The sequence below is a fragment of the Oncorhynchus masou genome, chromosome 23 (genome assembly GCF_036934945.1).
Source record: "Oncorhynchus masou masou isolate Uvic2021 chromosome 23, UVic_Omas_1.1, whole genome shotgun sequence".
Classification (NCBI taxonomy): Eukaryota; Metazoa; Chordata; class Actinopteri; order Salmoniformes; family Salmonidae; genus Oncorhynchus; species Oncorhynchus masou.
Window position 1 is genome coordinate 6345712 of NC_088234.1, and position 27376 is coordinate 6373087.

General features: G+C 47.9%; 1 protein-coding gene across 1 annotated transcript in view; it reads left to right on the plus strand.

The window, feature by feature from the left end:
* Positions 1-27376, plus strand: part of dysf (dysferlin, limb girdle muscular dystrophy 2B (autosomal recessive)) — a 272132-nt gene that overhangs the window by 98697 nt on the left and 146059 nt on the right. The window contains 8 exon segments of the mRNA XM_064931015.1: positions 1-46; positions 1011-1142; positions 2489-2655; positions 3306-3420; positions 3663-3768; positions 16444-16586; positions 26462-26635; positions 26799-26886. The exon segment at positions 1-46 is cut by the window's left edge and continues 101 nt beyond it. Of these exon segments, the coding sequence (XP_064787087.1) occupies positions 1-46; positions 1011-1142; positions 2489-2655; positions 3306-3420; positions 3663-3768; positions 16444-16586; positions 26462-26635; positions 26799-26886 (971 nt within the window).

Below are 27376 nucleotides of genomic sequence, written 5' to 3' on the forward strand. Positions count from 1 at the left end.
ACACTGTGGCAAGCACTGTGGGGAGCTACAGACCGTCTTTCTGAAGGTAGAGTACACATAGAACTACACCTTCTAGAATGTACAGCACTCATCCAGGGAGTCTACCAGACCTTCTTTCTGAAGGTACAGCACACATAGAACTACACCTTCTAGAATGTACAGCACTGTGGGGAGCTACAGACCGTCTTTCTGAAGGTACAGTACACATAGAACTACACCTTCTAGAATGTACAGCACTGTGGGGAGCTACAGACCGTCTTTCTGAAGGTACAGTACACATAGAACTACACCTTCTAGAATGTACAGCACTGTGGGGAGCTACAGACCGTCTTTCTGAAGGTACAGTACACATAGAACTACACCTTCTAGAATGTACAGCACTGTGGGGAGCTACAGACCGTCTTTCTGAAGGTACAGTACACATAGAACTACACCTTCTAGAATGTACAGCACTGTGGGGAGCTACAGACCGTCTTTCTGAAGGTACAGTACACATAGAACTACACCTTCTAGAATGTACAGCACTGTGGGGAGCTACAGACCTTCTTTCTGAAGGTACACATGGGCATGCTCACATACATGCACATAGAACTACAGACTATCTTCTAGAATGTACAGTAAACATAGAACTACAGACTACCTTCTAGAATGTACAGTGAACATAGAACTACAGACTACCTTCTAGAATGTACAGTAAATATAGAACTACAGACCATCTCCATAGAACTACAGACCACCTTCTAGAATGTACACATAGAACTACAGAACACCTTCTAGAATGTACGGTACACATAGAACTACAGACCACCTTCTAGAATACAGTTGTGACCACCTTCTAGAATGTACAGTACACACAGAAGCGTTCTCCATACAGTTGTGCCATTAAAAAAACATTTTTTTAAATGTCTGGGAGAAGCAGTTTTTAGCAGATTGTCAGTAAGTTGTCTCTCCCTCCGTAGTAACTGTGTATTTTATCTCCCTCTGTGCACGTTCTCCTGTGTTGTCTTTAGTACCCCCAAGGTGGATCAGGAGCCAGTAAGCTTCCGGCTCAGATCAGAGTCAAGGTCTGGTTCGGTCTGGCTGCAGACGTAAAGCACTTCAATCAGTTTGCCGAAGGAAAACTGTCTGTGTTCGCTGAAACGGTAAGGAGAGAGATCAGGTTGTCCATGTTTTATAATCTCAAGAGATAAAACTGATCCTAGATCAGCACTCCTTCTCTGTATACTGTATGGGCCCAGATTTGATTGATCTAAGGTATGTTTTTATTGCATTCTAAAGGTTGTTGATATTAAGAAGTATGATTCCTCTCTCTCCCCCAGTATGAGAACCAGACCGAGCTGGCTCTGTGGGGTAGCTAGGCAACCACGAGACTGAACTACACCAGGTTCAGTGATGTTTATTCTCTGTCTCTGTCTCCCTATCTGTCTCCCTCTCTCTCTGTTACTCTCTCTCTCTGATTCTCTTTCTCTCTTTCTCTCTCTCTGTTACTCTCTCTCTCTCTCTGTCTCTCTCTCTGTCTCCCTCTCTGTCTGTTACTCTCTCTCTCTTTCTCTCTGTTACTCTCTCTCTCTCTGTTTCTCTTTCTCTCTCTCTCTCTCTCTCTTTCTCTCTGTTTCTCTTTCTCTCTCTCTCTCTCTCTCTCTGTCTCTGTCTCTTTGTTTCTCTCTCTCTCTCTGTTACTCTGTCTCTCTTTCTCTCTGTTCTCTCTCTCTCTGTCTCTCTCTCTCTCTGTTACTCTCTCTCTCTCTCTCTCTCTCTCTCTCTCTCTCTCTCTCTCTCTCTCTTTGTCTCTTCTCTTTCTCTCTTTCTCTCTCTGTTACTCTCTCTCTCTCTCTCTCTCTCTGTTCTCTCTCTCTCTCTCTCTCTGTTACTCTCTCTCTGTCTCTGTCTCTCTCTTTCTCTCTGTTTCTCTCTGTCTCTCTGTTTCTCTCTGTCTCTGTTCTCTCTCTGTTACTCTCTCTCTGTTTCTCTCTGTCTCTGTTCTCTCTCTGTTACTCTCTCTCTTCTCTCTCTCCCTCTCTGTTCTCTCTCTCTCTGTTACTCTCTCTCTCTCTTCTCTCTCTCTCTGTCTCTCTCTCTCTTTTTTCTCTCTCTCTCTGTTACTCTCTCTCTGTCTCCCTCTCTGTCTCCCTCTCTGTCTGTTACTCTCTCTCTCTTTCTCTCTGTTACTCTCTATCTCTCTGTTTCTCTCTGTCTCTGTTACACTCTCTCTCTGTCTCTGTCTTTTTGTTTCTCTCTCTTTGTTTCTCTCTCTCTGTTTCTCTCTCTCTCTCTCTGTTCTCTCTCTCTCTGTTACTCTCTCTCTCTGTTACTCTCTCTCTCTGTAACTCTCTCTCTCTGTTTCTCTCTCTCTCTGTTACTCTCTCTCTGTAACTCTCTCTCTCTGTTACTCTCTATCTCTGTTTCTTTCTCTCTCTCTGTCTCTCCCTCTGTCTCTCTCTCTCTCTCCCTCTCTCTCTGTCTCTCTCTCTCTCCCTCTCCCTCCCAGTATGAGAACCAGACTAAGCTGGCTCTGGTGGGTAGCTGGGGAACCACAGGACTGACCTACCCCAGGTTCAGTGATGTTACAGGCAGGGTGAAGTTACCCAAGGAGTCCTTCAAACCCTCACCGGGCTGGAGCTGGGCTGGGGAGTGGGTCATCAGCCCAGAGAAGACGTGAGTGAGCTGAGACACAAAAACTCTATTCCATATTCTCCCTCTCCTCTCCTCTCCTCTCCTCTCCTCTCCTCTCCTCTCCTCTCCTCTCCTCTCCTCTCCACTCACACTCACACTCACACTCACACTCACACTCACACTCACACTCACACTCACCTCTCCTCTCCTCTCCTCTCCTCTCCTCTCCTCTCCCTCACACTCACCTCTCACACTCACTCTCCTCTCCTCTCCTCTCACACTCCTCTCATCTCCTCTCCTCTCCTCTCACCTCTCCTCCTCCCTCTCTCCCCTCTCCTCTCCTCTCCTCTCCTCTCTCACACTCACTGTCCTCTCCTCTCCTCTCCTCTCCTATCCTCTCACACTCTCCTCTCCTCTCACCCTCCTCTCCTCTCCTCTCCTCTCCCTCTCCTCTCCTCTCCTCTCCTCTCCTCTCCTCTCCTCTCCTCTCCCTCTCCTCTCACACTCACTGTCCTCTACTCTCACCCTCCTCTCCTCTCCCTCTCTCCTCTCACACTCCTCTCCCTCCCTCTCCTCTCCTCTCCTCTCCTCTCCTCTCCTCTCCTCTCCTCTCCTCTCCTCTCCTCTCCTCTCCTCTCCTCTCCTCTCCTCTCCTCACCTCTCCTCTCCTCTCCTCTCCTCTCTGTGTCCAGGATGCTGTATGATACAGATGCAGGTCACATGTCCTTCACAGAGGAGGTGTTTGAGAACCAGATGAGGTTACCGGGAGGGCAGTGGATCGGCATGCCAGAAGGATACACAGATGTGGTCAGTACATTGTGTGTGTGTGTGTGTGTGTGTGTGTGTGTGTGTGTGTGTGTGTGTGTGTGTGTGTGTGTGTGTGTGTAAATAGACCTGAGATGAGGTAGCTCTTTAAACCGAGACCCACCAGCAGCAGAATGAACAGCAGGACTCGGTATCGCTGTTTACTTTGCGAATCACTGACTGAACCTTTTAAGTAAGAGGGTTTCTAATCTAACGTTGTTGAACTAGTTGTAATGTGTTTACAGAACGGGGAGAAGGCGGTGCCTAAGGACGAGGTCGAGTGTCCTCCGGGGTGGGTCTGGTCTGATGAAGAGTGGAGCGAAGATCTGAACCGGGCTGTGGACGACCAAGGTACACACACACACACACTAAAACCCCTTGCCTATACGTTAGAGGGAAATGAACGGTTGCCCATGTCCGATGGGAGAAAACTGTGGTTGGGAGTGGACCGTCAATGGGAATGTTTCCAGCATCAGTATCCTAGATACCATCTTCTTCCGTATTGCCATCACACTCCATCTCTAAGAACTGACCATCACACTCCACATCTATAAGACTGGCCCTCAAACTCCATAAGACTGGACCATCACACTCCATCTCTGAGACTGGACCATCACACTCCCTCTCTGAGACTGGACCATCAAACTCCATCTCTGAGACTGGACCATCACACTCCCTCTCTGAGACTGGACAATCACACCCCCTCTCTGAGACTGGACCATCACACTCCCTCTCTGAGACTGGACCATCACACCCCTCTCTGAGACTGGACCATCAAACTCCATCTCTGAGACTGGACCATCACACTCCATCTCTGAGACTGGACCATCAAACTCCATCTCTGAGACTGGACCATCACACTCCATCTATAAGACTGGACCATCAGACTCCATCTCTGAGACTGGACCATCACACTCCATCTCTAAGACTGGACCATCACACTCCATCTCTGAGAGCCTGGACCATCACACTCCATCTCTGAGACTGGACCATCACACTCCATCTATAAGCCTGGACCATCACACTCCATCTCTGAGACTGGACCATCACACTCCATCTCTGAGACTGGACCATCACACTCCATCTCTGATACTGGACCATCACACTCTAACTATAAGACTGGACCATCACACTCCATCTATATGCCTGGACCATCACACTCCATCTATAAGACTGGACCATCACACTCCATCTCTGAGACTGGACCATCATACTCCATCTATAAGCCTGGACCATCACACTCCATCTCTGAGACTGGACCATCACACTCCATCTCTGAGACTGGACCATCACACTCCATCTATAAGACTGGACCATCAGACTCCATCTCTGAGACTGGACCATCACACTCCATCTATAAGACTGGACCATCACACTCCATCTATAAGCCTGGACCATCACACTCCATCTCTGAGACTGGACCATCACACTCCATCTATAAGCCTGGACCATCACACTCCATCTCTGAGACTGGACCATCACACTCCATCTCTGAGACTGGACCATCACACTCCATCTCTGAGACTGGACCATCACACTCCCTCTCTAAGACTGGACCATCACACTCCATCTATAAGCCTGGACCATCACACTCCATCTATAAGCCTGGACCATAACACTCCATCTCTGAGACTGGACCATCACACTCCATCTCTGAGACTGGACCATCACACTCCATCTATAAGACTGGACCATCACACTCCATCTCTGAGACTGGACCATCACACTCCATCTCTGAGACTGGACCATCACACTCCATCTCTGAGACTGGACCATCACACTCCATCTCTGAGACTGGACCATCACACTCCATCTCTGAGACTGGACCATCACACTCCATCTATAAGACTGGACCATCACACTCCATCTCTGAGACTGGACCATCACACTCCATCTATAAGCCTGGACCATCACACTCCATCTATAAGCCTGGACCAAAACACTCCATCTCTGAGACTGGACAATCACACTCCCTCTCTGAGACTGGACCATCACACTCCCTCTCTGAGACTGGACCATCACACTCCCTCTCTGAGACTGGACCATCACACTCCCTCTCTGAGACTGGACCATCACACTCCCTCTCTGAGACTGGACCATCAAACTCCATCTCTGAGACTGGACCATCACACTCCATCTATAAGCCTGGACCATCACACTCCCTCTCTGAGACTGGACCATCACACTCCATCTCTGAGACTGGACCATCACACTACCTCTCTGAGACTAGACCATCACACTCCCTCTCTGAGACTGGACCATCACACTCCATCTCTGAGACTGGACCATCACACTCCATCTATAAGCCTGGACCATCACACTCCATCTCTGAGACTGGACCATCACACTCCATCTATAAGCCTGGACCATCACACTCCATCTCTGAGACTGGACCATCACACTCCATCTATAAGACTGGACCATCACACTCCATCTATGAGACTGGACCATCACACTCCATCTCTGAGACTGGACCATCACACTCCATCTATAAGACTGGACCATCACACTCCATCTCTGAGACTGGACCATCACACTCCATCTCTGAGACTGGACCATCACACTCCATCTCTGAGACTGGACCATCACACTCCTATCTATAAGACTGGACCATCACACTCCATCTATATGACTGGACCATCACACTCCATCTATAAGACTGGACCATAACACTCCATCTCTGAGACTGGACCATCACACTCCATCTCTGAGACTGGACCATCACACTCCATCTATAAGACTGGACCATCACACTCCATCTCTGAGACTGGACCATCACACTCCATCTCTGAGACTGGACCATCACACTCCATCTCTGAGACTGGACCATCACACTCCATCTCTGAGACTGGACCATCACACTCCATCTCTGAGACTGGACCATCACACTCCATCTATAAGACTGGACCATCACACTCCATCTCTGAGACTGGACCATCACACTCCATCTATAAGACTGGACCATCACACTCCATCTCTGAGACTGGACCATCACACTCCATCTATAAGACTGGACCATCACACTCCATCTCTGAGACTGGACCATCACACTCCATCTATAAGACTGGACCATCACACTCCATCTATAAGACTGGACCATCACACTACATCTCTGAGACTGGACCATCACACTCCATCTCTGAGACTGGACCATCACACTCCATCTCTGAGACTGGACCATCACACTCCATCTCTGAGACTGGACCATCACACTCCATCTCTAAGACTGGACCATCACACTCCATCTATAACACTGGACCATCACACTCCATCTCTGAGACTGGACCATCACACTCCATCTATAAGACTGGACCATCACACTCCATAAGACTGGACCATCACACTCCATCTCTAAGACTGGACCATCACACTCCATCTCTAAGACTGGACCATCACACTCCATCTCTAAGACTGGACCATCACACTCCATCTCTGAGACTGGACCATCACACTCCATCTCTGAGACTGGACCATCACACTCCATCTCTGAGACTGGACCATCACACTCCATCTCTAAGACTGGACCATCAAACTCCATCTCTAAGACTGGACCATCACACTCCATCTATAAGACTGGACCATCACACTCCATCTCTGAGACTGGACCATCACACTCCATCTCTGAGACTGGACCATCACACTCCATCTCTGAGACTGGACCATCACACTCCATCTATAACACTGGACCATCACACTCCATCTCTGAGACTGGACCATCACACTCCATCTCTGAGACTGGACCATCACACTCCATCTCTGATTCTGGACCATCACACTCCATTTATAAGACTGGACCATCACACTCCATCTCTGAGACTGGACCATCACACTCCATCTCTGAGACTGGACCATCACACTCCATAAGACTGGACCATCACACTCCATCTCTGAGACTGGACCATAACACTCCCTCTCTAAGACTGGACCATCACACTCCATCTCTAAGACTGGACCATCACACTCCATCTCTAAGACTGGACCATCACACTCCATCTCTGAGACTGGACCATCACACTCCATCTCTAAGACTGGACCATCACACTCCATCTATAAGACTGGACCATCACACTCCCTCTCTGAGACTGGACCATCACACTCCCTCTCTGAGACTGGACCATCACACTCCATCTCTGAGACTGGACCATCACACTCCATCTATAAGCCTGGACCATCACACTCCATCTCTGAGACTGGACCATCACACTCCATCTCTGAGACTGGACCATCACTCTCCATCTCTGATACTGGACCATCACACTCCATCTATAAGACTGGACCATCACACTACATCTCTGAGACTGGACCATCACACTACATCTCTGAGACTGGACCATCACACTCCATCTATAAGACTGGACCATCACACTACATCTCTGAGACTGGACCATCACACTCCATCTCTGAGACTGGACCATCACACTCCATCTATAAGACTGGACCATCACACTCCATCTCTAAGACTGGACCATCACACTCCATCTCTGAGACTGGACCATCACACTCCATCTATAAGACTGGACCATCACACTCCATCTCTAAGACTGGACCATCACACTCCATCTATAAGACTGGACCATCACACTCCATCTCTAAGACTGGACCATCACACTCCATCTCTAAGACTGGACCATCACACTCCATCTCTGAGACTGGACCATCACACTCCATCTCTAAGACTGGACCATCACACTCCATCTCTAAGACTGGACCATCACACTCCATCTCTGAGACTGGACCATCACACTCCATCTATAAGACTGGACCATCACACTCCATCTCTAAGACTGGACCATCACACTCCATCTATAAGACTGGACCATCACACTCCATCTATAAGACTGGACCATCACACTACATCTCTAAGACTGGACCATCACACTCCATCTCTAAGACTGGACCATCACACTCCATCTATAAGACTGGACCATCACACTCCATCTCTGAGACTGGACCATCACACTCCATCTATAAGACTGGACCATCACACTCCATCTCTGAGACTGGACCATCACACTCCATCTCTAAGACTGGACCATCACACTCCATCTCTAAGACTGGACCATCACACTCCATCTCTGAGACTGGACCATCACACTCCATCTATAAGACTGGACCATCACACTCCATCTATATGCCTGGACCATCACACTCCATCTATAAGCCTGGACCATCACACTCCATCTATAAGCCTGGACCATAACACTCCATCTCTGAGACTGGACCATCACACTCCATCTCTGAGACTGGACCATCACACTCCATCTCTGAGACTGGACCATCACACTCCCTCTCTAAGACTGGACCATCACACTCCATCTATAACACTGGACCATCACACTCCATCTCTGAGACTGGACCATCACACTCCCTCTCTGAGACTGGACCATCACACTCCATCTCTAAGACTGGACCATCACACTCCATCTATAAGACTGGACCATCACACTCCATCTCTGAGACTGGACCATCACACTCCATCTATAAGACTGGACCATCACACTCCATCTCTAAGACTGGACCATCACACTCCATCTATAAGACTGGACCATCACACTCCATCTCTGAGACTGGACCATCACACTCCATCTATAAGACTGGACCATCACACTCCATCTCTGAGACTGGACCATCACACTCCATCTCTAAGACTGGACCATCACACTCCATCTCTAAGACTGGACCATCACACTCCATCTCTGAGACTGGACCATCACACTCCATCTATAAGACTGGACCATCACACTCCATCTATATGCCTGGACCATCACACTCCATCTATAAGCCTGGACCATCACACTCCATCTATAAGCCTGGACCATAACACTCCATCTCTGAGACTGGACCATCACACTCCATCTCTGAGACTGGACCATCACACTCCCTCTCTAAGACTGGACCATCACACTCCATCTATAACACTGGACCATCACACTCCATCTCTGAGACTGGACCATCACACTGGACCATCTCCATCTATAAGACTGGACCATCACACTCCATCTCTGAGACTGGACCATCACACTCCATCTATAAGACTGGACCATCACACTCCATCTATAAGACTGGACCATCACACTCCATCTCTGAGACTGGACCATCACACTCCATCTCTGAGACTGGACCATCACACTCCATCTCTGAGACTGGACCATCACACTCCATCTCTGAGACTGGACCATCACACTCCATCTCTGAGACTGGACCATCACACTCCATCTCTGAGACTGGACCATCACACTCCATCTCTGAGACTGGACCATCACACTCCATCTATAAGACTGGACCATCACACTCCATCTCTGAGACTGGACCATCACACTCCATCTCTGAGACTGGACCATCACACTCCATCTCTAAGACTGGACCATCACACTCCATCTATAAGACTGGACCATCACACTCCATCTCTGAGACTGGACCATCACACTCCATCTCTAAGACTGGACCATCACACTCCATCTCTAAGACTGGACCATCACACTCCATCTATAAGACTGGACCATCACACTCCATCTCTGAGACTGGACCATCACACTCCATCTATAAGACTGGACCATCACACTCCATCTATAAGACTGGACCATCACACTACATCTCTGAGACTGGACCATCACACTCCATCTATAAGACTGGACCATCACACTCCATCTCTGAGACTGGACCATCACACTCCATCTCTCAGACTGGACCATCACACTCCATCTCTGAGACTGGACCATCACACTCCATCTATAAGACTGGACCATCACACTCCATCTCTAAGACTGGACCATCACACTCCATAAGACTGGACCATCACACTCCATCTCTGAGACTGGACCATCACACTCCATCTCTGAGACTGGACCATCACACTCCATCTATAAGACTGGACCATCACACTCCATCTCTGAGACTGGACCATCACACTCCATCTCTGAGACTGGACCATCACACTCCATCTCTGAGACTGGACCATCACACTCCATCTCTAAGACTGGACCATCACACTCCATCTCTGAGACTGGACCATCACACTCCATCTCTGAGACTGGACCATCACACTCCATCTCTGAGACTGGACCATCACACTCCATCTATAAGCCTGGACCATCACACTCCATCTATAAGCCTGGACCAAAACACTCCATCTCTGAGACTGGACCATCACACTCCATCTCTGAGACTGGACCATCACACTCCATCTCTGAGACTGGACCATCACACTCCATCTCTGAGACTGGACCATCACACTCCATCTCTAAGACTGGACCATCACACTCCATCTATAAGACTGGACCATCACACTCCATCTCTGAGACTGGACCATCACACTCCATCTCTGAGACTGGACCATCACACTCCATCTCTAAGACTGGACCATCACACTCCATCTCTGAGACTGGACCATCACACTCCATCTCTAAGACTGGACCATCACACTCCATCTATAAGACTGGACCATCACACTCCATCTCTGAGACTGGACCATCACACTCCATCTATAAGACTGGACCATCACACTCCATCTCTGAGACTGGACCATCACACTCCATCTCTGAGACTGGACCATCACACTCCATCTCTGAGACTGGACCATCACACTCCATCTATAAGCCTGGACCATCACACTCCATCTCTAAGCCTGGACCATCACACTCCATCACTGAGACTGGACCATCACACTCCATCTCTGAGACTGGACCATCACACTCCATCTATAAGACTGGACCATCACACTCCCATCTCTGAGACTGGACCATCACACTCCATCTCTAAGACTGGACCATCACACTCCATCTCTAAGCCTGGACCATCACACTCCATCTCTAAGACTGGACCATCACACTCCATCTCTGAGACTGGACCATCACACTCCCTCTCTAAGACTGGACCATCACACTCCATCTATAAGACTGGACCATCACACTCCCTCTCTGAGACTGGACCATCACACTCCATAAGACTGGACCATCACACTCCATCTATGAGACTGGACCATAACACTCCCTCTCTAAGACTGGACCATCACACTCCATCTATAACACTGGACCATCACACTCCCTCTCTGAGACTGGACCATCACACTCCCTCTCTGAGACTGGACCATCACACTCCCTCTATAAGACTGGACCATCACACTCCATCTCTGAGACTGGACCATCACACTCCATCTCTGAGACTGGACCATCACACTCCATCTATAAGACTGGACCATCACACTCCATCTCTGAGACTGGACCATCACACTCCATCTCTGAGACTGGACCATCACACTCCATCTCTAAGACTGGACCATCACACTCCATCTCTAAGACTGGACCATCACACTCCATCTCTGAGACTGGACCATCACACTCCATCTCTGAGACTGGACCATCACACTCCATCTATAAGACTGGACCATCACACTCCATCTCTGAGACTGGACCATCACACTCCATCTCTGAGACTGGACCATCACACTCCATCTATAAGACTGGACCATCACACTCCATCTCTGAGACTGGACCATCACACTACATCTCTGAGACTGGACCATCACACTCCATCTATAAGACTGGACCATCACACTCCATCTCTGAGACTGGACCATCACACTCCATCTCTGAGACTGGACCATCACACTCCATCTCTAAGACTGGACCATCACACTCCATCTATAAGACTGGACCATCACACTCCATCTATAAGACTGGACCATCACACTACATCTCTAAGACTGGACCATCACACTACATCTCTGAGACTGGACCATCACACTCCATCTCTGAGACTGGACCATCACACTCCATCTATAAGACTGGACCATCACACTCCATCTCTAAGACTGGACCATCACACTCCATCTATAAGACTGGACCATCACACTCCATCTCTAAGACTGGACCATCACACTCCATCTCTGAGACTGGACCATCACACTCCATCTATAAGACTGGACCATCACACTCCATCTCTGAGACTGGACCATCACACTCCATCTATAAGACTGGACCATCACACTCCATCTCTGAGACTGGACCATCACACTCCATCTCTAAGACTGGACCATCACACTCCATCTCTAAGACTGGACCATCACACTCAATCTATAAGACCTGACCATCACACTCCATCTCTGAGACTGGACCATCACACTCCATCTATAACACTGGACCATCACACTCCCTCTCTGAGACTGGACCATCACACTCCATCTATTAGCCTGGACCATCACACTCCATCTCTGAGACTGGACCATCACACTCCATCTCTGAGACTGGACCATCACACTCCATCTCTGAGACTGGACCATCACACTCCCTCTCTAAGACTGGACCATCACACTCCATCTCTGAGACTGGACCATCACACTCCCTCTCTGAGACTGGACCATCACACTCCCTCTATAAGACTGGACCATCACACTCCATCTCTGAGACTGGACCATCACACTCCCTTTTTGAGACTGGACCATCACACTCCCTCTATAAGACTGGACCATCAAACTCCATCTCTGAGACTGGACCATCACACTCCATCTCTGAGACTGGACCATCATTCTCCATCTCTGATACTGGACCATCACACTCCATCTATAAGACTGGACCATCACACTACATCTCTGAGACTGGACCATCACACTAAATCTCTGAGACTGGACCATCACACTCCATCTATAAGACTGGACCATCACACTACATCTCTGAGACTGGACCATCAAACTCCATCTCTGAGACTGGACCATCACACTCCATCTATAAGACTGGACCATCACACTCCATCTCTGAGACTGGACCATCACACTCCATCTATAAGACTGGACCATCACACTCCATCTCTAAGACTGGACCATCACACTCCATCTCTGAGACTGGACCATCACACTCCATCTATAAGACTGGACCATCACACTCCATCTCTGAGACTGGACCATCACACTCCATCTATAAGACTGGACCATCACACTACATCTCTGAGACTGGACCATCACACTACATCTCTGAGACTGGACCATCACACTCCATCTCTAAGACTGGACCATCACACTCCATCTCTGAGACTGGACCATCACACTCCATCTATAAGACTGGACCATCACACTCCATCTCTAAGACTGGACCATCACACTCCATCTCTGAGACTGGACCATCACACTCCATCTCTAAGACTGGACCATCACACTCCATCTCTAAGACTGGACCATCACACTCCATCTATAAGACTGGACCATCACACTCCATCTCTAAGACTGGACCATCACACTCACATCTCTAAGACTGGACCATCACACTCCATCTCTGAGACTGGACCATCACACTCCATCTCTAAGACTGGACCATCACACTCCATCTCTGAGACTGGACCATCACACTCCATCTCTAAGACTGGACCATCACACTCCATCTCTAAGACTGGACCATCACACTCCATCTCTGAGACTGGACCATCACACTCCATCTATAAGACTGGACCATCACACTCCATCTATAAGACTGGACCATCACACTCCATCTATAAGACTGGACCATCACACTCCATCTCTGAGACTGGACCATCACACTCCATCTCTGAGACTGGACCATCACACTCCATCTATAAGACTGGACCATCACACTCCATCTATAAGACTGGACCATCACACTCCATCTCTGAGACTGGACCATCACACTCCATCTCTGAGACTGGACCATCACACTCCATCTCTAAGACTGGACCATCACACTCCATCTATAAGACTGGACCATCACACTCCCTCTCTAAGACTGGACCATCACACTCCATCTATAACACTGGACCATCACACTCCCTCTCTGAGACTGGACCATCACACTCCCTCTCTGAGACTGGACCATCACACTCCCTCTATAAGACTGGACCATCACACTCCATCTCTGAGACTGGACCATCACACTCCCTTTCTGAGACTGGACCATCACACTCCCTCTATAAGACTGGACCATCACACTCCCTCTCTGAGACTGGACCATCACACTCCATCTCTGAGACTGGACCATAAGACTGGACCATCACACTCCATCTATAAGACTGGACCATCACACTCCATCTCTGAGACTGGACCATCACACTCCATCTCTAAGACTGGACCATCACACTCCATCTATAAGACTGGACCATCACACTCCATCTCTGAGACTGGACCATCACACTCCCTTTCTGAGACTGGACCATCACACTCCCTCTATAAGACTGGACCATCACACTCCCTCTCTGAGACTGGACCATCACACTCCCTCTCCGAGACTCGACCATCACACTCCCTCTATAAGACTGGACTATCACACTCCATCTCTGAGACTGGACCATCACACTCCATCTATAAGACTGGACCATCACACTCCATCACTGAGACTGGACCATCACACTCCCTCTCTGAGACTGGACCATCACACTCCATCTATAAGACTGGACCATCACACTCCATCACTGAGACTGGACCATCACACTCCCTCTCTGAGACTGGACCATCACACTCCATCTATAAGCCTGGACCATCACACTCCATCTATAAGCCTGGACCATCACACTCCATCTCTGAGACTGGACCATCACACTCCATCTCTGAGACTGGACCATCACACTCCATCTCTAAGACTGGACCATCACACTCCATCTCTGAGACTGGACCATCACACTCCATCTCTAAGACTGGACCATCACACTCCATCTATAAGACTGGACCATCACACTCCATCTCTGAGACTGGACCATCACACTCCATCTCTAAGACTGGACCATCACACTCCATCTCTAAGACTGGACCATCACACTCCATCTCTGAGACTGGACCATCACACTCCATCTATAAGACTGGACCATCACACTCCATCTCTGAGACTGGACCATCACACTCCCTCTCTGAGACTGGACCATCACACTCCATCTATAAGACTGGACCATCACACTCCATCTCTGAGACTGGACCATCACACTCCATCTCTGAGACTGGACCATCACACTCCATCTCTAAGACTGGACCATCACACTCCATCTCTGAGACTGGACCATCACACTCCCTCTCTGACTCCCTCTCTAAGACTGGACCATCACACTCCCTCTATAAGACTGGACCATCACACTCCATCTCTGAGACTGGACCATCACACTCCCTTTCTGAGACTGGACCATCACACTCCCTCTATAAGACTGGACCATCACACTCCCTCTCTGAGACTGGACCATCACACTCCCTCTCTGAGACTGGACCATCACACTCCCTCTATAAGACTGGACTATCACACTCCATCTCTGAGACTGGACCATCACTCTCCATCTATAAACCTTTACCATCACACTCCATCTCTGAGACTGGACCATCACACTCCATCTATAAGACTGGACCATCACACTCCATCACTGAGACTGGACCATCACACTCCCTCTCTGAGACTGGACCATCACACTCCATCTATAAGCCTGGACCATCACACTCCATCTATAAGCCTGGACCATCACACTCCATCTATAAGACTGGACCATCACACTCCCTCTCTGAGACTGGACCATCACACTCCATCTATAAACCTGGACCATCACACTCCATCTATAAGCCTGGACCATCACACTCCATCTATAAGCCTGGACCATCACACTCCATCTATAAGCCTGGACCATCACACTCCATCACTGAGACTGGACCATCACACTCCCTCTCTGAGACTGGACCATCACACTCCATCTATAAGCCTGGACCATCACACTCCATCACTGAGACTGGACCATCACACTCCCTCTCTGAGACTGGACCATCACACTCCCTCTCTGAGACTGGACCATCACACTCCCTCTCTGAGACTGGACCATCACACTCCCTCTCTGAGACTGGACCATCACACTCCCTCTCTGAGACTGGACCATCACACTCCCTCTCTGAGACTGGACCATCACACTCCCTCTCTGAGACTGGACCATCACACTCCATCTATAAGCCTGGACCATCACACTCCATCTATAAGCCTGAACCATCACACTCCATCTATAAGACTGTAATGTTTTGTATGAATAACGTCTTTGTCTCTTTTGTCTCCTCACTTCTTCCTCCAGGTTGGGAGTACGGCCTGACTATTCCCCCAGATCGGAGGCCCAAGGCCTGGGTACCAGCCGAGAAGATGTACCATACCAACCGCCGTCGCCGTTGGATACGCCTCAGACGCAGAGATATGCAGAAGATGGAGGCTCTGAAGAAGGTAATTCAAATATAGACCTACATACCGACCTGGTGTCTTCTTCTGTAGAGATTACACAGAGACCGTTAGATACTGGACAGGTAGAGATTACACAGAGACCGTTAGATACTGGACAGGTACAGATTACACAGAGACTGTTAGATACTGGACAGGTAGAGATTACACAGAGACCGTTAGATACTGGACAGGTAGAGATTACACAGAAACCGTTAGATACTGGACAGGTAGAGATTACACAGAGACCGTTAGATATTGGACAGGTAGAGATTACACAGAGACCGTTAGATATTGGACAGGTAGAGATTAAACAGAGACCATTAGATACTGGACAGGTCTGTAGCGATTACACAGAGACCGTTAGATATTGGACCGGTCTGTAGTGTTTACACAGAGACTGTTATATACTGGACAGGTCTGTAGAGATTACACAGAGACCGTTAGATACTGGACAGGTAGAGATTACACAGAGACCGTTAGATAATGGACAGGTCTGTAGAGATTACACAGAGACAGTTAGATACTGGACAGGTCTGTAGAGATTACACAGAGACAGTTAGATACTGGACAGGTCTGTAGAGATTACACAGAGACCGTTAGATACTGGACAGGTCTGTAGAGATTACACAGAGACAGTTAGATACTGGAGAGGTAGAGGTTACACAGAGACCATTAGATACTGGACAGGTCTGTAGAGATTACACAGAGACCGTTAGATACTGGACAGGTAGAGATTACACAGAGACCGTTAGATACTGGACAGGTAGAGATTACACAGAGACCATTAGATACTGGACAGGTCTGTAGAGATTACACAGAGACCGTTAGATACTGGACAGGTAGAGATTACACAGAGACCGTTAGATACTGGACAGGTAGAGATTACACAGAGACCATTAGATACTGGACAGGTCTGTAGAGATTACACAGAGACCGTTAGATACTGGACAGGTCTAGAGATTACACAGAGACCGTTAGATACTGGACAGGTAGACACTGGACAGGTAGAGATTACACAGAGACCGTTAGATACTGGACAGGTAGAGATTACACAGAGACATTAGATAATGGACAGGTTAGATACTGGACAGGACACTGGACAGGTAGAGATTACACAGAGACCGTTAGATACTGGACAGGTCTGTTGAGATTACACAGAGACCATTAGATACTGGACAGGTCTGTAGAGATTACACAGAGACCGTTAGATACTGGACAGGTCTGTAGAGATTACACAGAGACCGTTAGATATTGGACAGGTAGAGATTACACAGAGACCGTTAGACACTGGACAGGTAGAGATTACACAGAGACCGTTAGATACTGGACAGGTCTGTAGAGATTACACAGAGACCGTTAGATATTGGACCGGTCTGTAGAGATTACACAGAGACCGTTAGATACTGGACAGGTAGAGATTACACAGAGACAGGTTAGATACTGGACAGGTCTGTCTGTAGAGATTACACAGAGACCAGAGACCATTAGATACTGGACAGGTCTGTAGAGATTACACAGAGACGTTAGATTAGGATATGGACAGGATATTGGACTGTAGAGATTACACAGAGACCGTTAGATAATGGACAGGTAGAGATTACACAGAGATTACTGGACAGGTAGAGATTACACAGAGTTAGATACTGGACAGGTAGAGATTACACAGAGACCGTTAGATACTGGACAGGTCTGTAGAGATTACACAGAGACCGTTAGATACTGGACAGTCTGTAGAGATTACACAGAGACCGTTAGATACTGGACAGGTCTGTAGAGATTACACAGAGACCGTTAGATACTGGACAGGTCTGTAGAGATTACACAGAGACCGTTAGATACTGGACAGGTAGAGATTACACAGAGACCATTAGATACTGGTAGAGATTACACAGTTAGATACTGGACAGGTAGAGATTACACAGAGACCGTTAGATACTGGACAGGTCTGTAGAGATTACACAGAGACCGTTAGATACTGGACAGGTAGAGATTACACAGAGACCGTTAGATACTGGACAGGTCTGTAGAGATTACACAGTTAGATACTGGTTAGATACTGGACACCGTTAGATACTGGAGATTACACAGAGAGCGTTAGATAGAGGTTACACAGAGACCGTTAGATACTGGACAGGTCTGTAGAGATTACACAGAGACCGTTAGATACTGGACAGGTAGAGATTACACAGAGACCGTTAGATACTGGACAGGTAGAGATTACACAGAGACCGTTAGATACTGGACAGGTCTGTAGAGATTACACAGAGACCGTTAGATACTGGACAGGTAGAGATTACACAGAGACCGTTAGATACTGGACAGGTAGAGATTACACAGAGACCGTTAGATACTGGACAGGTCTGTAGAGATTACACAGAGACCGTTAGATACTGGACAGGTAGAGATTACACAGAGACCGTTAGATACTGGACAGGTAGAGATTACACAGAGACCGTTAGATACTGGACAGGTCTGTAGAGATTACACAGAGACCGTTAGATACTGGACAGGTAGAGATTACACAGAGACCGTTAGATACTGGACAGGTAGAGATTACACAGAGACCGTTAGATACTGGACAGGTCTGTAGAGATTACACAGAGACCGTTAGATACTGGACAGGTCTGTAGAGATTACACAGAGACCGTTAGATACTGGACAGTCTGTAGAGATTACACAGAGACCGTTAGATACTGGACAGGTAGAGATTACACAGAGTAGTTAGATACTGGACAGGTAGAGATTACACAGAGACCGTTAGATACTGGACAGGTAGAGATTAGATACTGGACAGGTAGAGATTACACAGAGACCGTTAGATACTAGAGATTACACAGAGAGCGTTAGATACTGGACAGGTAGAGATTACACAGAGACCGTTAGATACTGGACAGGTCTGTAGAGATTACACAGAGACCGTTAGATACTGGACAGGTAGAGATTACACAGAGACCATTAGATACTGGACAGGTAGAGATTACACAGAGACCGTTAGATATTGGACCGGTCTGTAGAGGTTACACAGAGACTGTTAGATACTGTACAGGTAGAGATTACACAGAGACCGTTAGATACTGGACATGTAGAGATTACACAGAGACCGTTAGATACTGGACAGGTAGAGATTACACAGAGACCGTTAGATACTGGACAGGTAGAGATTACACAGAGACCGTTAGATACTGGACAGGTAGAGATTACACAGAGACCGTTAGATACTGGACAGGTAGAGATTACACAGAGACCATTAGATACTGGACAGGTCTGTAGAGATTACACAGTGACCGTTAGATATTGGACCGGTCTGTAGAGGTTACACAGAGACCGTTAGATACTGTACAGGTAGAGATTACAAAGAGACGGTTAGATAATGGACAGGTAGAGATTACACAGAGACCGTTAGATACTGGACAGGTAGAGATTACACAGAAACCGTTAGATACTGGACAGGTAGAGATTACACAGAGACCGTTAGATATTGGACAGGTAGAGATTACACAGAGACCGTTAGATATTGGACAGGTAGAGATTAAACAGAGACCATTAGATACTGGACAGGTCTGTAGCGATTACACAGAGACCGTTAGATATTGGACTGGTCTGTAGTGTTTACACAGAGACTGTTATATACTGGACAGGTCTGTAGAGATTACACAGAGACCGTTAGATACTGGACAGGTAGAGATTACACAGAGACCGTTAGATAATGGACAGGTCTGTAGAGATTACACAGAGACCGTTAGATACTGGACAGGTAGAGATTACACAGAGACCGTTAGATACTGGACAGGTCTGTAGAGATTACACATAGACCGTTAGATATTGGACAGGTAGAGATTACACAGAGACTGTTAAATATTGGACAGGTAGAGATTACACAGAGACCGTTAGATACTGGACAGGTAGGGATTACACAGAGACCGTTAGATACTGGACAGGTCTGTAGAGATTACACAGAGACCGTTAGATACTGGACAGGTAGAGATTACACAGAGACCGTTAGATACTGGACAGGTCTGTAGAGATTACACAGAGATCGTTAGATACTGGACAGGTCTGTAGAGATTACACAGAGACCGTTAGATACTGGACAGGTCTGTAGAGATTACACAGAGACCGTTAGATACTGGACAGGTCTGTAGAGATTACACAGAGACCGTTAGATACTGGACAGGTCTGTAGAGATTACACAGAGACCGTTAGATACTGGACAGGTCTGTAGAGATTACACAGAGACCGTTAGATACTGGACAGGTAGAGATTACACAGAGACCGTTAGATACTGGACAGGTAGAGATTACACAGAGACCGTTAGATACTGGACAGGTAGAGATTACACAGAAACTGTTCGTTTCTGGACAGGTAGAGATTACACAGAGACCGTTAGATACTGGACAGGTCTACAGATTACACAGAGACCGTTAGATACTGGACAGGTAGAGATTAAACAGAGACCGTTAGATACTGGACAGGTCTGTAGAGATTACACAGAGACCGTTAGATACTGGACAGGTAGAGATTACACAGAGACCATTAGATACTGGACAGGTAGAGATTACACAGAGACCGTTAGATACTGGACAGGTAAAGATTACACAGAAACTGTTAGATACTGGACAGGTAGAGATTACACAGATACTGTTAGATACTGGACAGGTCTGTAGAGATTACACAGAGACCGTTAGATACTGGACAGGTCTGTTGAGATTACACAGAGACCGTTAGATATTGGACCGGTCTGTAGAGGTTACACAGAGACCATTAGATACTGGACAGGTCTGTAGAGATTACACAGAGACCGTTAGATATTGGACAGGTAGAGATTACACAGAGACCGTTAGATACTGGACAGTTAGAGATTACACAGAGACTGGTAGAGATTACACCTAGACCGTTAGATACTGGATAGGTAGAGATTACACAGAGACCATTAGATACTGGACAGGTCTGTAGAGATTACACAGAGACCATTAGATATTGGACAGGTCTGTAGAGGTTACACAGAGACTGTTAGATACTGGACAGGTAGAGATTCCACAGAGCCGTTAGATACTGGACAGGTCTGTAGAGATTACACAGAAACCGTTAGATACTGGACAGGTAGAGATTACACAGAGACCGTTAGATACTGGACAGGTCTGTAGAGATTACACAGAGACCGTTAGATACTGGAAAGGTGGAGATTACACAGAGAGCGTTAGATACTGGACAGGTAGAGATTACACAGAGACCGTTAGATACTGGACAGGTCTGTAGAGATTACACAGAGACCGTTAGATACTGGACAGGTAGAGATTACACAGAGAACGTTAGATACTGGACAGGTAGAGATTACACAGAGACTGTTAGATATGGACTGGACAGGATACTGGACAGGTAGAGATTACACAGAGACCGTTAGATACTGGACAGGTAGAGATTACACAGAGACCATTAGATACTGGACAGGTCTGTAGAGATTACACAGTGACCGTTAGATATTGGACAGGTCTGAAGAGATTACACAGAGACCGTTAGATACTGGACAGGTAGAGATTACAAAGAGACCGTTAGATAATGGACAGGTAGAGATTACACAGAGACCTTTAGATACTGGACAGGTAGAGATTACACAGAGACCGTTAGATACTGGACAGGTAGAGATTACACAGAGACCGTTAGATATTGGACAGGTAGAGATTACACAGAGACCGTTAGATATTGGACAGGTAGAGATTAAACAGAGAACATTAGATACTGGACAGGTCTGTAGCGATTACACAGAGACCGTTAGATATTGGACTGTTCTGTAGTGTTTACACAGAGACTGTTATATACTGGACAGGTCTGTAGAGATTACACAGAGACCGTTAGATACTAGAGATTACACAGAGACCGTTAGATACTGGACAGGTCTGTAGAGATTACACAGAGACCGTTAGATACTGGACAGGTCTGTAGAGATTACACAGAGACCATTAGATATTGGACAGGTCTGTAGAGATTACACAGAGACCGTTAGATACTGGACAGGTCTGTAGAGATTACACAGAGACCGTTAGATACTGGACAGGTCTGTAGAGATTACACAGAGACCGTTAGATACTGGACAGGTAGAGATTACACAGAGACCGTTAGATACTGGACAGGTCTGTAGAGATTACACATAGACCGTTAGATATTGGACAGGTCTGTAGAGATTACACAGAGACTGTTAGATACTGGACAGGTAGAGATTACACAGAGACCGTTAGATACTGGACAGGTCTGTAGAGATTACACAGAGACCGTTAGATACTGGACAGGGTAGAGATTACACAGAGACCGTTAGATACTGGACAGGTCTGTAGAGATTACACAGAGACCGTTAGATACTGGACAGGTCTGTAGAGATTACACAGAGACCGTTAGATACTGGACAGGTAGAGATTACACAGAGACCGTTAGATATACAGGTAGAGGACAGAGACCGTTAGATACTGGACAGGTAGATTACACAGAGACTGTTAGATACTGGACAGGTAGAGATTACACAGAGACCATTAGATACTGGACAGGTAGAGATTACACAGAGATTACTGGACAGATTACACAGAGACCGTTAGATACTGGACAGGTCTGTAGAGATTACACAGAGACCGTTAGATACTGGACAGGTCTGTAGAGATTACACAGAGACCGTTAGATACTGGACAGTCTGTAGAGATTACACAGAGACCGTTAGATACTGGACAGGTCTGTAGAGATTACACAGAGACCGTTAGATACTGGACAGGTCTGTAGAGATTACACAGAGACCGTTAGATACTGGACAGGTCTGTAGAGATTACACAGACGTTAGATACTGGACAGGTCGTTACACAGAGAGTTAGATACTGGACAGGTCTGTAGAGATTACACAGAGACCGTTAGATACTGGACAGGTCTGTAGAGATTACACAGAGACCGTTAGATACTGGACAGGTCTGTAGAGATTACACAGAGACTGTTAGATACTGGACAGGTCTGTAGAGATTACACAGAGACCGTTAGATAATGGACAGGTCTGTAGAGATTACACAGAGACCGTTAGATAATGGACAGGTCTGTAGAGATTACACAGAGACCGTTAGATACTGGACAGGTCTGTAGAGATTACACATAGACCATTAGATATTGGACAGGTAGAGATTACACAGAGACGTTAGATAATGGACAGGTCTTAGATACGTTAGATAATGGACAGGTCTGTAGAGATTACACAGAGACCGTTAGATACTGGACAGGTCTGTAGAGATTACACAGAGACCATTAGATATTGGACAGGTAGAGATTACACAGAGACCGTTAGATACTGGACAGGTAGAGATTACACAGAGACCGTTAGATACTGGACAGGTAGAGATTACACAGAGACCGTTAGATACTGGACAGGTAGAGATTACACAGAGACCGTTAGATACTTAGATACTGGACAGGTCTGTAGAGATTACACAGAGATCGTTAGATACTGGACAGGTCTGTAGAGATTACACAGAGACCGTTAGATACTGGACAGGTCTGTAGAGATTACACAGAGACCGTTAGATACTGGACAGGGCTGTAGAGATTACACCGAGACCGTTAGATACTGGACAGGTCTGTAGAGATTACACAGAGACCGTTAGATACTGGACAGGTCTGTAGAGATTACACAGAGACCGTTAGATACTGGACAGGTAGAGATTACACAGAGACCATTAGATACTGGACAGGTAGAGATTACACAGAGACCGTTAGATACTGGACAGGTAAAGATTACACAGAAACTGTTAGATACTGGACAGGTAGAGATTACACAGAGACCATTAGATACTGGACAGGTAGAGATTACACAGAGACCGTTAGATACTGGACAGGTAGAGATTACACAGAGAGCGTTAGATACTGGACAGGTCTGTAGAGATTACACAGAGACCGTTAGATATTGGACAGGTAGAGATTACACAGAGACCGTTAGATACTGGACAGGTCTGTAGCGATTACACAGAGGCCGTTAGATATTGGACCGGTCTGTAGAGGTTACACAGAGACTGTTATATACTGGACAGGTCTGTAGAGATTACACAGAGACCGTTAGATACTGGACAGGTAGAGATTACACAGAGACCGTTAGATACTGGACAGGTCTGTAGAGATTACACAGAGACCGTTAGATACTGGACAGGTCTGTAGAGATTACACAGAGACAGTTAGATACTGGACAGGTCTGTAGAGATTACACAGAGATCGTTAGATACTGGACAGGTCTTTAGAGGTTACACAGAGACCGTTAGATACTGGACAGGTCTGTAGAGATTACACAGAGACCGTTAGATACTGGACAGGTAGAGATTACACAGAGACCGTTAGATACTGGACAGGTAGAGATTACACAGAGACCGTTAGATACTGGACAGGTCTGTAGAGATTACACAGAGACCGTTAGATAAAGGATAGGTTGACATTACTTTTGAAATCAAATCAAACTTTGTGAGTTTAAAATTGGTACACACTTTACCCTGAAAAAAAGTCAAAGCAGACAAATAGCAGTAAGAAATGGATATCACTTTTCTGTGATTTTACACAGATTTGTCCACAAGGGGGCACTCTGTGTACACAGAACAGAGTAGAGTTGTAACCCACTCTGTTCGTGATGAAATGTTCCAACCCTCAAAAATCTCCATCTCTCTTCCCTCTCTCTTCCTCCTCTTCTCTCTTCCTCCCCTCTCTCTTCCTCCCCCTCTCTCTTCCTCCCCCTCTCTCTTCCTCCCCCCTCTCTTCCTACTCCTCTCTTCCCTCTCTCTTACTCCCCTTCTATCTTCCCTCTCTCTTCTACCCACTCTCTCTTCCTCCTCCTCTCTCTTCCCGCTCTCTTCCTCCCCCTCTCTCTTCCCTCTCTCTTCCTCGCCCCCTCTTCCTCCCCTTCTCTCTTCCCTCTCTCCTCCTCCCCCTCTTCCATCCCTCTCTTCCTCCCCTCTCTCTCCCCCCCTCTCTCTTCCCTCTATCTTCCTCCTCTTTCTCTTCCCTCTCTCTTCTTTCTTTCTTCCTCCCCCTCTTTCTTCTCTCTCTCTTCCCCCCCTCTCTTCCCTCTCTCTTCCTCCCACTCTTCCTCCCACTCTTCCTCCCACTCTTCCTCCCACTCTCTCTCCCCTCTCTCTTCCCCCTCCTTCCCTCTCTCTCCCCTCTCTGTCTCCCCCTCTCTTCCCCCTCCCTCCCTCTCTCTTCCCCTCCCTCTCCCTCTCTCTCCCCTCTCTCTCTTCCCCCCTCCTCCCCCTCTCTCCCCTCTCTTCCCCCTCCCTCCCTCCCCCTCTCTTCCCCCTCCCTCCCTCTCTCTCCCCTCTCTCCCCTCTTCCCCTCTCTCCTCCCCCTCTCTTCCCCTCCCTCTCTCTCCCCTCTCTCTCCCTCTCTTCCTCCCCCCTCTCTCCCTCTCTCTTCCCCTCCCTCCCTCTCTCTGCCCTCTCTTCCCCCTCCCTCACTCCCCTCTCTCTTCCTCCCCTCTCTCTCCACTCTCTCTCCCCTCTCTCTTCCTCCCCCTCTCTCTCCCCTCTCTCTTCCTCCCCCTCTCTCTCCCCTCTCTCTCCCCTCTCTCTCCCCTCTCTTCCCTCTCTCTTCCCCCTCTCTTCCTCCCCCCTCTCTCTCCCTCCCCCCTCTCTCTCCCTCTCTCTTCCTCCCCCTCTCTCTCCCTCTCTCTTCCTCCCCCTCTCTCTCCCCTCTCTCTTCCTCCCCCTCTCTCTCCCCTTCTCTTCCTCCCCTCTCTCTCCCCTCTCTCTTCCTTCCCCCTCTCTCCCTCTCTCTCCCTCCCTCTCTCTTCCTCCCCCTCTCTCTCCCCTCTCTCTTCCTCCCCCTCTCTCTCCCCTCTCTCTTCTTCCCCCTCTCTCTCCCCTCTCTCCCCTCTATAGCAGCGACCAGATGAAGCAGAGAGAGAGGGATGGGAGTACGCATCTCTGTTTGGATGGAGGTTCCATCTTACACCCCGGAAGACAGACTCATTCAGGAGGAGGAGATGGAGATGTCGTATGGAACCACTGGAGAAGACGGGCCCTGCTGCTATCTTCGCCCTGGAGTGTTCGCTGGTGAGAGAGAAGAGGGGGCTGGTAGGAGGAGGAGAGAAAGAGAGACCGATATAGACTTTGGGAAAGAGGGGGGAATAGGTTGAAGAGGGTAGGTTTTCAGGATGTAGGGTAAAATATAGAGGAATGAGAGGTGTTTTCTGAATCTGTTGTTATCTTTCGCCAGGGGAGTGTGACGGAGGATAAGAGTGATGAGAAATCTGTGACGGCGACCTTTGGGGTCAACCGCCCTACCATTTCCTGCCTCTTCCACAGTAAGAAGCAAATATCTAATTCTTACACTGAGAAGAGAGGGAGAGAGATGGATTGTCAAGGAGAGGGAGCAAGAGTCAAGGGGAGGGAGAGGGAGCAAGAGTCAAGGAGAGGGAGAGGGAGCAAGAGTCAAGGAGAGGGAGGGAGGGAGGGGGAGGGAGAGAGAGGGGGAGAGGGGGAAGGTGGAGAGGGAGGGAGAGATGGGGAAGGAGGAGAGGGAGGGAGAGATGGGGAAGGAGAGAGAGGGAGAGATGGAGAGGGAGGGAGAGAGGGAGAGAGGGAGAGGGGGAAGGTGGAAAGGGAGGGAGAGATGGGGAAGGAGGAGAGGGAGGGAGAGATGGGGAAGGAGGAGAGGGAGGGAGAGATGGGGAAGGAGGAGAGGGAGGGAGAGATGGGGAAGGAGGAGAGGGAGGGAGAGAGGGAGAGATGGGGAAGAAGGAGAGGGAGGGAGAGAGGGAGAGATGGGGAAGGAGGAGAGGGAGGGAGAGATGG